This window comes from Orcinus orca, chromosome 12 (assembly GCF_937001465.1).
Source record: "Orcinus orca chromosome 12, mOrcOrc1.1, whole genome shotgun sequence".
Lineage (NCBI taxonomy): Eukaryota > Metazoa > Chordata > Mammalia > Artiodactyla > Delphinidae > Orcinus > Orcinus orca.
In genome coordinates, this window is record NC_064570.1 from 74176077 (window position 1) to 74188885 (window position 12809).

Here is a 12809-nt window from a genome sequence, read left to right on the forward strand (position 1 = left end):
TTGCATCCATTTGAAGACACTGGTATAGAGAAAGAAGGATTAGCTTGGGAGCCAGAGGCACCATGGCAGGCAGAATGGATCCAGCAAGGGGCACCAACGAGGCTAACACAAAAGCTCACAGAGGTGGTGAAATAAGAAAAGTGGGAAGGTACCTGGGAATATTACCTACTAGAGTTGCTCTTGGAAACAGAAAATTAACAAATGAAGAAATGGTAGATAAAATTTAAGAATCAGAAAGGAAACAAAGGTTATCAGTTCACTGTTATTTAATTTAAGGTGCCCGTATCAGAGCTAATTTAGTCTTATTTTTTTTCTTTATTTTTAAAACTCAAAACACATCCTGTGTGCATTTCTTATAGGAGCACATTGTGAGGCATCACCATATTAAAAGCACAATATTAAAAGAACAATCTCAAATCAATAAAGAAAAGTGAAACTGAATCCCATGACAGTTTGCTTAATAAAGCAAGGTCTCTGTAATGGCCTAAAAAGTTTTAGAACTTAAAGAATAACTTTTCAGTTATCTGTTAAGTTCATTCAGAGACTAGCCCATTCCCTATTTGTGCCAGAGAAATGGTATGTAAATAACCTTACAGTACCTTCGATTTGGATTTCCCATTTTCTCTTGAGGAAGACATATCTTTGATTGCTTCTGGTGGCATATAATTAACTGTACCAACCTACTTGCCAAATCACAGAAAACACAGAAATCAATGAAAATACTTCATTCTGCTTTAGATTTTTTAAAACACGAATGCCAGATTTTTGGCAACTTGGAGAGTTACAGGTTTCAGTTAATATATTTGAGAAACTCTAATAACTGAGAAAAATATTAAGACATAAATTTCTTCACAATTCCAGCAAAATAAATTAGATTCATAATAAAAATAATTGACTCCTTACAGAATGCTGAGCTATTTCTTACGGTGGGCAGCAACCATAAATCTTTCCAGGATAAAATTATATTAATGGCCATAAACTTTGAAGGAATTGATCAATCACTCATTTCTGTGCTGGAATAGACCCAGAACACTTTTTTATTTTTTTAATTTTTTTTATTTATTTTTTTTGCGGTACCCGGGCCTCTCACTGTTGTGGCCTCTCCCGTTGCGGAGCACAGGCTCCGGACGCGCAGGCTCAGCGGCCATGGCTCACGGGCACAGCCGCTCCGCGGCATGTGGGATCTTCCCGGACCGGGGCACGAACCCGTGTCCCCTGCATCGGCAGCCGGACTCTCAACCACTGCGCCACCAGGGAAGCCCCAGAACACATTTTTAAATAAACCAAACAACCAACCAAAAATCTAGCTTTGTCTCCCTGGGCCCACGTCCAAATAGAGATGAGATGGGTGTCTGCATTATGCAAGATTTTCCACAGCACGAGTATGCCAACCTTACACTGCATTCATTTTATTCTAAAATGATTCTGCTTTCAAACACAGAATACCTATAGAGCCTTACCATAGACGATATCGTCAAGCTGATTTACAACTAAATGTTCAGCCATATTTTTGATATAGAAAGAAGTGATTGTCAAATAGAATTGTTTGAAGGGCATGCTGCCCATCTACTCCTGAAAGAATCCAGTTTTACTGCTAGGATTAAGGAAGATCCACGTCAGCAATCTGTATACATGAAACACACTGTCTTGGCTCCAAGCAGGATTATTTTTAGTCATTCTTTGGTTGTCATCACCTCAGTTTTTAGGGGGACACATTTATTACGATTTATTACGATTGCTATCGCATATCCTATTATAAAAATGCAGTTGAGTATATTTATTATGGTGTTTCCAATAGGAAGGCCTAATTAAGAATTTTTTTTCAAATGTAAGTGATAGGGAAAGCTTTACTTCTCTGGAAGAATGAAATAATTTTACCTTATGGACAATGAAAAACATGAAACTGCAATTCTCTCTTTGGTTGCTACCAGGAAACTGAGAAAAAGTTTCAGGTGAATTTTAGATAATGACCAAGATGATTTCCAAGGCAGATATTACTGCTTCTCTACCTCAGCTATAGCAAAATCATTCAAAATTGCTGGATATATTTCTACCAGATCTTGACTTTCTATACTAAAATTGTCTTAATCATGTGATTAATTTGTTTTTTATAGTTATAATATCTGTTCTTGTAAAAAGGCTTCAAATCCTTTGAAAAATGAAGTAGGGAAAAATAAAATCCTCATTAGCAAAATAATACTTCAAAGGTGAAAAGGAATTGAACTCTACTGTGTGGTAACCAGCCATTCATTACCTGAGAGTCTTTAACAATACTTGTTGTATCTGGTTGCATTTGGTTTGCAATTCCAAAATCAATTAGCTTTAGCATTCCATCAACTATCAGAAAGTTAGCAGGTTTCAGATCACTGTGAACAATACCTTCAAAATAAAAATCCATTATAATATTAGACCATGTTAAACATCCTAAGTACAAAAAAATTTCACAATCTGCTGAGTTGATTCCTTTAATTAGTCAATCAAATTAAATATTCACTTTTAATGTATACTAGAAACATACAGCACTTGCTACGTGCCAGGCACTATTTGAAGTTTGTCGCTTGTATTGAATCATTGAACCCTCATACCAATGCTGAGGTTAAGTACTATTATTATCCCCACTTTTAGCTGAGGAAACTAAGGCAGAGTTTAAGCAATCTGTTCAAGGTCACACAGCCTAAGTAACAGTGTCATGAGTTGAACCCAGGCAGTCTGGCTTCAGAGTTTATGCTCTTAACAACCACTGTGATTCACTGCCCACGACAGAGCACTGTAAATTACACTGCCAGGTGGTAGGACCCTAATGCTCCTGACATATCCAGCCCTACAGCCTGATCTTCATCACTGGTGAATTATCTTTTAACTTATAGGACGGGAGACACAAGGAGACGATTTACAATTACCTACATTATCAGTTATTTAAAATAAGGAAAAGGTAAAGGCAAAGAAGCCATAAAAAGAACCAAGGCCAAGTAAGGTGAAAGCCAACCCAGAATGTAGGGCTAACAGTTAAAAAAAAAAAAGTAAAACCAACTCCCATACAAGGTACACAATACAAAACAACTAGGAGAATAAGTGAAAAAAATCTCAGATTTTTAGGATACCTGAACCCCAGTCTCATATCTGCTATAATCCAAGTATTTGGAGACCCAGGATTATGGACTATGTTAATACTGACAATGATACATTTCGTATTATGCATGCTTTATGGATGTGGGGATTTGAGTTCATGCACTATATCCTCTCGTTAACAGCATTTTTTTTTAATTAATTTATTTATTTTTGGCTGTGTTGGGTCTTCGTTGCTACGCGCGGGCTTTCTCTAGTTGCCGCGAGAGGGGGCTACTCTTTGTTGAGGTGCGTGGGCTTCTCATTGCGGTGGCTTCTCTTATTGCGGAGCACGGGCCCTAGAGCGCACAGGTTTTAGTAGTTGCGGCGTGTGGACTCAGTAGTTGTGGCACACGGGCTCAGTTGTTCCGTAGCATGTGGGATCTTCCCGGACCAGGGATGGAACCCATGTCCCCTGCATTGGCAGGCGATCCTCAACCACTGCGCCCCAAGGGAAGTCCCTGTTAAGAGCATTTTAAAGAAATGGTTTTGTCCCTTCATCTTTATTAAACTTCCAAATATTTAGTTTATCTAGCCTAAAGGTGCCAATAACCAATACCTTAAAATTATGGGTGTATTTCTCTAAGATAGCACTACTAATGAATATTTTAATTTTACATACAAAGAGATTTTAAAATACCATGTTGATGAATCGTGTGAACTGCCTCCAACATATTTTTCCAGTAACTCTTGCGTTCCCATGGATTGATGGATTTTTTCTTTTTAAGCCAAGTATTAAGATCAATATTTCCACATTCCATTACCATGTAGATGTACTGATCTGTGATTTCACTGCCATTAAAAACAAACAAAAACAATAAAACAATAAATGGTTAGGTTATACTACTAAGATTTACAAAGTATTTATCTTAAGAATTAGAGCCAAAAAAAAGTCTTCTTTTTAAGTTAAAAAAAAATTCTTACTAATCATAAAGTCGGATGATTTTATCACTGTGTTGTTGTAGTTTATTCAGATAAGCAATTTCATTCCGGTAACTATCAATTGTTTGGCTATCTGCTTCTTCTAAGTTCACATACTTTATAGCATGTATCTGTTTCTTTCCATTCAACACCTGAAATACCTATAGAGTAGAACAAATGAAAAAGGTTAGAATACACTATTTACATACTGCCACAATATTTCTACATTAATAGATAAAATCTTAGATTAAGGATTATTGATGTGAATAATTTAAAATGTCTGGGTTTATTTTGAGTATAGAAGGAAAAAAAGCATGTTAGGAGAGTAACAGTACATTCTCAACTACCTATGACAATGGGCATAGGTAGTTGCCCTATCTACATATAAGAAAGGTAATTTAAATTTCATATACATTCATAACACTCTGTTAGATGTTGCAACCAGAAAAAGACATTAAAAAATGCTAAGGAAGACTAAGGGCTGTAATAAAGATAATTCATTGCACAGATGGTGTTTATTCCATTGTGCCTGGAGTTGACAATTTCATTCATGTGGTCGAGAATATTTTAAAATAGGTACTAATTGTAAGCTATCAGTATACTCGGCTGTAAAAAGTAGATCAGGTCCAATTTTCAAAATCAAGTTGACAGGAACAAGATGTTCCTGTCAGCATATTGAGGTCCAGGTCAAATTGCTCTGGCTATAATGACAGTCAACTTCTAAGCAATATTGATAAGGCAGATAGTACATTTCGAAAACACTGCTAATGTGTCTAACTTTCAGCAAACGTGCAACAGGGATGGGGCTTCTAAAATGCAAGAATTCAGATACAAAATGCTAGTGTAAGCAAGAAAAATTACATTCATTTATCTCCTTGCACCCACTGAAGTAAAACAACATTTATTTAAAAGCCATTAACCATGACTATCCAGCAGATGCTGGCAAGAAGTGAGAAAAGAGCCAAAGTGTAGATGAGATTCATGCATTTCAAGTGCACTGTTAAGCAGAGTCTGTCAGGTACAGCTGAGTTACCTGCATTTTAAATACAAAACTCTAACAAAGTATTACTAGTTTTACTTGCACAGAAAGCAAATTAGAGGAGGAGGGGCATAAAACAGTGATAGGGCAAGAAGCGGCAGAAAGTAGCAAGGAAGAAAATTTTAAAACAGCAGAAAGCCATTTTGTGTGAGGTAAACAGCCTTATAGTGTCAGAGTTAGAATCTGTCAGTTTCATGGAAAGTTAATGAAAGAACTAGAAAGGTTAGTGTTTTGAACATTCCCACTAGCCCCATGAATTTTCTAAATGCTCTTAATAGGGTATAAGTTGGTCACTGTCTATACTCTAGCATAGACAGCATAAACAATGTTAGTTTCATAAAGCATGTTACCCTCTTTTCCCTGAGGCGTGATGATTTTGTCAACGCCGTCATAATAATTAAATAATAATTCAGTCGCACTAAGAAAATATGGGTCAGTCATAGCTTTATCACTTGGACCTTGACTTAAGTAAGCTTACATTTTCATTATCCTCCAAGGAAAAAATGTTTAAAACACTGTTAAGATTATTGTACATCTTCTGAAAACATGCTACTAAATAAATAAATATGTTGGTAAAAATCAATTCCATCGTCCTTTTATTCCCATGCCTAAAATGTAAGGCAAGGAAGAGAACAAAGGAAATGTACACAGAAATTAATATTATTGAACAACTGCTAAACATGGTAATGTATACACCTTATTTATAGTAAGTTAACAAGACATCTTAAGCAAGTCTAGTTATTGTCAGCTGGCTTAAAAAATTATAATAAAACTTAAAATGAACCAAACAGGCTGTGTTTCATGTATCATCCTTAACAACTTAAGAGTAGCAAAATAGCTGAGGAGGGCTTTTCATTCAACAAACACTTCAGTGTTTGCTATTTTTCCGGCCACTGTTCTAGATAACGGAGCAAACATTGGTGAGCAAATCAGACAAACACCCCTACGCTGATGGAACTCACATTCAAGTGCAAGGGGACACAAACAACAAAACCAAATAAGTCAATTACAGAGCATATTAGCAGATGAGCTACAGAGAAAAATAAAGCAGGAGAGGGGAACGGAGCTTGCTGGCAACTGGAAGGTAGGAGTTGGGGTTGTAGAGCATGGTCAAGGAAGCACTGATTGAGAAGACACTAGAGCAAACATGTGAGGGTATCGAGGAAAATCGGCTCTTATGCTAAAATAGGCCAGGAGAGCAAGGACTGAGTCAGCGAGACTAGTTAGAGGGCGACTGTAACAGTTCAGGTGAAAAGATGAAGCTACTTTGGCCAAAGGGATAATAGTGGAGGTGGTGAGGAACAGTCAGATTGTGGACAGACTTTGAGGTAGAACCAGTAAGACTGATGATTGGCTGGGTGAATGTCGAGAGAAAGTGCAGTCAGTGACGACCCCAGGCTGCTTGGCCCAGCAACTGGAAGAATGAAGCTGCCATTTACTGAAATGGGAAAGACTATGAAGCAGCAGTTAGGCTTGGGACATATTAAGTTTTAAGTATCTATAGACACCCAAGAAGAGACGCTGAGCAGTCAAATTGGATACGTAAGCCCGGAATTCAAAGGAGAAGTCTGAGCTGGAAATACAGATTTGGGAATTGTCAGCATGTACATGGTACATGAAACCACGAGACTGGATGAGAACACCAAGGGAGTGAGCGAGTTTAGAGAGAGAAGAAAAGAGAAGAAAAGCCAAGAACTGAGCTCAGGGGCTCTGCACCATTCAGACCAGGGATATGAGGAGGACAGAGAAGGAACGGTTGCTGGCCAGGAGGAACACTGAAAGAGGCGGAGTGGGAAAAAAGCTTCAATGAGGAAAGAAAAATCAACTGTGCCAATTGCTAGGTAACCCACAATCAAGGCTAACAATTAGTTTTGGCAAAAACATGGAGGTCATTAGTGATTTTGATAACAATTGTTTGGTGAATAATGAAGGTAAAAGTAAAAATCTGATTTAAGTGGATTTAAGTGAACAAAATGAGAAGACTTGAAGATGGGAGGTTTAGACAACTCTTTTGAGATCCCTTCCAGCCAGAGAATTAGAACCATATACATTTAGAACCCAGATAAATTTAGGAAATGATCTATTCCAAATCTAGAAATTCATGTGTTGCTAAATTCTGTTTCTGAAAAGAAAAACTCAGAACAAAACAAAACCCACTAATCAAATACCTTGCTGAATCATCCTAGGCATAGCAGTTATTCACATCACAGTCTGACTCACTTTTAGAAAGACTCTGGTGATAATACGAAGCTGTCATTTGCCACCCCCAAGTCAATGTTAATGTTATTTAGAGAAGAAATATGGAATCATAGGACACTGGAGGGAAGAGCAGGGAACTGAAATTAAGAGGTGGGTCTAAAGAAATATGCCATTTGCTGAGGGGAGGGGAGGGGATGGGGGGAAGGGATGGGAGAAGGGGATGAGAAGGAGTTTTTGGCTCAAGGGAAATACAGGCCCCTAGAAGTTAAGAAAAAAGGCCTCAAAAGGTAAAAAGACAAAGAGAGGAAAGTTTAAAATATTTTTATCCATTCCTTAAATATTCAGGATACCTACCTTACTTGAACCTCCACTTCCTAGCTGCTTCAGTATGGAATACATTTTTCTGTTAACTGAAATGCATTCATTTGCTGAAGAGGATGCTGAAATCTAAATCATTAAAATAGATAAGGATTCAAATGTTCAGAGAAAATGCCTGAGAAACTAGCTTGCATTTAGTACAGTGAAATGCTTCCAATTCTGAAATTATCTGAACTCTTAATTAGATGTCACAATATTTCAATATTTTAAAGAAGCAATTTACATACTTTAGTCAAAAAAATAAACTTATTAAATTAATATATAGGCGAAGTTCCAAAGTCTCCCCTTCCAACTTGCCTTTACTTCTTAACATAATACATAAATAGAAAATTTAAGGGGGAAAAAAACCCTCTTAATGTCCAACACACAAACTCACAAGCTATCGCTTTTCATCTTTCTTACCTGTTCTTTTTTCTTACACAAACCTTTTTACTTACATACTTACATATATAAACACACAACTTTATCTATATATTTTTTTCTCCTGGAGCATTACATTATAAAGGAAGCAGCATGCTAAGGTGCTAAGTGTTCCAGAGTCAATCAGACAAATGCAGATTTTAGTGATGCCCCCTTTATGCTGGGTGATATTCAACAAGCTGCTTATTTTGAACTTGAGCATCTTCCTCAGCAAACTCTCAACCGATGTACTATATACAACACGCCTCCCCTCTCTTCCCTGATGCTAGACCATCTGTGGACCTATAAACGCTCTGAACAGATGGAGTGTGTGAGGACTTACTCTGAGCTGACAAGGAAGCTGGAGACACAGAGAGTGCCTGATTAGCTGATTAACCAAGTTGAAACAAGGTCTGAATAAACCTCAATTCAACTAAGTCCTGCTTTACAGCCCAAATGGTAGAATCTTTCTCACGTGCTCTCCTTCTACATAACATAAAAGATAAGCCTTCTCATAATTCAAAAACAGTCATGTATGTACCCCAATGTTCACTGCAGCACTATTCACAATAGCCAGGACATGGAAGCAACCTAAGTGCCCATCGACAGATGAATGGATAAAGAAAATGTGGCACATATATACAATGGAATATTACTCAGCCATAAAAAGAAATGAAATTGAGTTATTTGTCGTGAGGTGGATGGTCCTAGAGTCTGTCATACAGAGTGAAGAAAGTCAGAAAGAGAAAAACAAATACCATATGCTAACAGATATATATGGAATCTAAAAAAAAAAAAATGGTTCTGATGAACCATTTTAGGACAGGAATAAAGACGCAGACATAGAGAATGGACATGAGGACACGGGGAGGGGGAAGGGTAAGCTGGGACGAAGTGAGAGAGTGGCATGGACATATACACACTACCGAACGTAAAATAGATAGCTAGTGGGAAGCAGCCGCAGAGCACAGGGAGATCAGCTCGGTGCTTTGTGACCACCTAGAGGGGTGGGATAGGGAGGGTGGAAGGGAGACACAATAGGGAGGGGATATGGGGATGTATGTATACATATAGCTGATTCACTGTGTTATACAGCGGAAACTAATACAACATTGTAAAGCAATTATACTCCAATAAAGGTGTTAAAAAAATAAAAAATAAAAGATACGGTTTCTAATTTCTTTAATCTAGGGCTGAACAACACTGTTGAGTCATGAAGTATGTTTTCTGTAAGAAAGTGTTAGGCTTTGAAACATGTACCCATTATTTGTCATTGAGTTGTAACTTCATCACAAGTCTTCACTGCTCCCTCCCCTCTCTTGGTTTTGGAGCTTCCTCTCCTACTTAAACTGAAAATTTCTGAGAGGAAAGGAAGCCCTTCAATAGTCTTTCCCCCTAGCTGCTGAAAGTTATTAGATAAAGTAATTCTGACCTATTTCGGATTCAATGCCGATGTGACATTTAGTTTCCTACACCGGACATCCCGCAAGGCACTTAGTCTAAGGTCACTTCACTTCCCTTCTCCAACCTGTGCCACGGCTTCCTATCTGTCCCTCTTGGGGCAAAACTTAAAGGGCCCAGCAGAACCCTCAGGGTCATCCCTGCCCCTTGGGGAGCTCTAGCCACACTCTGGCCTCCTTTAGTTTCCTCCCGACACTGGCCTCTTCTAGAAGGCTCCTCGACCCTTCACTCGGTCATGTCTGCTTGGCTTTCAGAGTTCAGCTCAAACAGGCTGAACTACTACTACATAACTAGTAGCTCAATGAATGCTTTTTGAATGAACGTGTGGGCAAACCTGGTCATCCTGCTCTGTCTCCTTTATAGTTATTATACTGCTGAGTCAATCAGAGTTCAGCTCAAACAGGCTGAGTTACTACTACATGACTAGTAGCTCAATGAATGCTTTTTGAATGAACGTGTGGGCAAACCTGGTCAACCTGCTCTGTCTCCTTTATAGTTATTATTATACTGCTGAGTCAATCCTCAAAGCACTATTACCTCTTTCCACAGTTAGTATACTCTACTCTTGGCTAAATTTTTTATTCCATTACTTTTAAAATTATGGTAAAATTTACATAACACAAAATGTAACGTCTTAACCATTTTTAAGTATACTCTTCAGTGGGGTTGAGTACATTCACACTGTTGTGCAACCATTACCACCATCTACCTCCAGGACTTCTCATCATCTCATACTGAAAAAACCCTGCACCCCTCAAACAGTAACTCCCCATTCCTCTCTCCCTCTAGCCCCTGGTACCCATTGTTCTACTTTCTGTCGTCTAGTTTTTTAATCTCTTGATTTGTTTAGTTAATCACTTGTGGTTTATTTGGGGTTTTTTTTGCTGTTTTATTTAAACAATTGCTGCTAAATTTTATTATTTACTAAGCACCAGGCTCTGTTGTAAGAACTACGTATATATTAACTAATTTAATCTTCACAATCATCCTATGGGGTAGATAGGTTCATTACCCCCATTTTAAAGATGATGAAATGAGCACAAGAGTTTATTTAACTTGTAAAAGGTCACATAGCTGGTAAGTAGTGAGGCCGAGAGTCAAGGACAGGCAGTCTCCCTTCAAAGCCTATTCTTTCTACCAATATTAAGCTGCTTTTCAGATAGTTATTAGAAACAAATTTTAGTATTGATGTCGAGAGAGTCTCTAAATAATTTTTTTCCCAGATGGCAATACCTTACCAGCAAAAACTTTTTTACCTTATCAATACTTTATAATAACTACTTTATAATATATTCTAGTAGTATCTCATAGTGCTATTCTGATATTCTTAAAATTTTACTTGTATATTAAACAGCCAGTGAAATGAAGCTGCTCACTAACAGCTGGTTTACATTGTTAAACAGAATAAAAAAATAGCCTACATTACAGAAGAAATTTTATCTAGCTACTCAAACTAGATACTTCGGGCTAGTTAGTGAAAAAAGCTTCGTTAGCTTCTTCAATAACTAACCTCTCAAAGTCATAAGGCACCTTTATGAGAATAGCAGAAAAGAGTTTTGCCTAATGGGACTAAGAATGGACAAGTCTTTAACACCATTCTTAAAAACTAGATCCTGCAAAAATAAAACCTTTGAAACTGATCATACCTTAACATGTACCATTATAAATAAAGCTTATCAAACCTGCAAATTTTGAAGTGGAGTAACGGGTACTTGCTGCTGTTGCTGCTGGAAATAGGGAAGGTGGCTATATGGTGTTGACAACTGACAAGCAGGTAGAAAGTCGTTCTTTACAACTGGAGTCCTGAAACTGGGAAAGGTATTTTTCAAAATTTAAAACATTAAAGCTTTGAAAACAAGATTCTGACTCAGATTTTGTATGGTGGATATACATTTACATGTGTTACATCAAACAGAATCCAAATGAGTTTTCCTAGTACATCTGAATTATTTATCCTTGAGACACCATCACCAGAAATTTCATTTGGGGGGAGTTCTTTCTGAAAGTAATTTTTTGTCCCCAGACAAGAAATCCTTATTAAAATAAATAAGATGTCATTTAAAATATAGAGTTGGGGTTATTTTATAAAATTTAGCCAAGGTAAATCTCAGCCTATGGCTGATCACAGATGTTATGAGTGCTTCTTAACAATAACGTTCTACACAGCCTCCTGGAAGTATGTGAAAGCCAATTACATCAGAGGAGTTTGGCCTTTGAGCATAAAGCAGCTCAGCTCCCGTTCGTGCTTTGCTTGTCTTGTCCACTGTTGTATTTTCAACACCAAGAATGGTGCTTGGCACAAAGGAATTCTACAAGTATTTGCTGACAGTAAATAGTTTCGCAAGAAATAACTATATACCTTGTTTAGTTAGCTGTTATTCTTTAAAATATTCTAAGTATAATAAAATTAGGTAATATATAGCAAAATTGTATTAAGTAGGAAAGAGACCAGGTTATAAAACCCCAAGGCCAGTTCTAATTAAGATCAAAGATTACATTATGAAAATGAAAAGCAAAAGGCATCATGGATTTCCGTTATCCTCCAAGACATTAAAAATATAGCCCCTAGTTATAGGATATGCCACATCCCTTTCTTTCTTTTCTTAGAAATGCCATTGATTTGCTTTTCAATATCCCTTGTGTTTCCTGTCAATCAACACCGACCAACTTCTTCACTCATCCCTCACTGCCCGCCGCTCCGGTCTTGAACACCACCAGAACTATATGAGCTGCACCACCAGCAGAGACCAGCACACTCCAGTTAACACCTCCTTTGCCGTGTAATGTATCCACACTTTACCCGCTCTAAGAATGCTAACCTTTAAAATCTCTCTCTCAATTACAGAGAGTTATCCGTGTGGCAATGCATGATTATCAAGAAGTTTTGCATACTGAGAGTATTTAAAGGTACTGCCTATAGGTAAGTATAAAAAGTATAGAGTATATATAGTAGGTACAGATTACAATATGACAGAGACTTTCATTACAATCCTTAAAAATATATCGTAGCCACCTTCCCCTCCCCTTTTACAGATAAAAAAACTGATGCTGAGAAAAATAATATGAATTTGGAAAGTCTTTAAAGTAAAAGAGCGGGATCCACCTCCAGATCTGTTTGGCCCCGAAGCCCATATTATTTCTATTGTAAAAGCAAAGAAAAGTAATTACCAGCTCATGTAATCATCCAAGACACTGTTGCTGGGTGTCTTACAAATAGATTTTGGGTCAATCCATTTAGGTGTTGATATCGGTGGCGACTGCTTTGAAACCGAAAGGGCAGGTTGCTCAAAACTGGTTTGTTTCTGCT

At 37.6% G+C, this 12809-nt stretch overlaps 1 protein-coding gene across 6 annotated transcripts in view; it reads right to left on the reverse strand.

The window, feature by feature from the left end:
- TTK (TTK protein kinase) overlaps positions 1 to 12809 on the reverse strand; it is a 51559-nt gene that overhangs the window by 11023 nt on the left and 27727 nt on the right. For 4 of the 6 annotated variants that reach the window (XM_049695352.1, XM_049695350.1, XM_004270091.3 and 1 more), the window contains exons 12-18: positions 12671 to 12807; positions 11185 to 11311; positions 7619 to 7711; positions 4030 to 4187; positions 3746 to 3897; positions 2255 to 2379; positions 600 to 680 (exon numbers count right to left, since the gene is read on the reverse strand). In XM_049695352.1, the coding sequence (XP_049551309.1) occupies positions 600 to 680; positions 2255 to 2379; positions 3746 to 3897; positions 4030 to 4187; positions 7619 to 7711; positions 11185 to 11311; positions 12671 to 12807 (873 nt within the window). The remainder of the gene's footprint in view (positions 1 to 599; positions 681 to 2254; positions 2380 to 3745; positions 3898 to 4029; positions 4188 to 7618; positions 7712 to 11184; positions 11312 to 12670; positions 12808 to 12809) is intronic. The other 2 variants (XM_049695351.1, XM_049695353.1) reach the window with 1 other exon arrangement.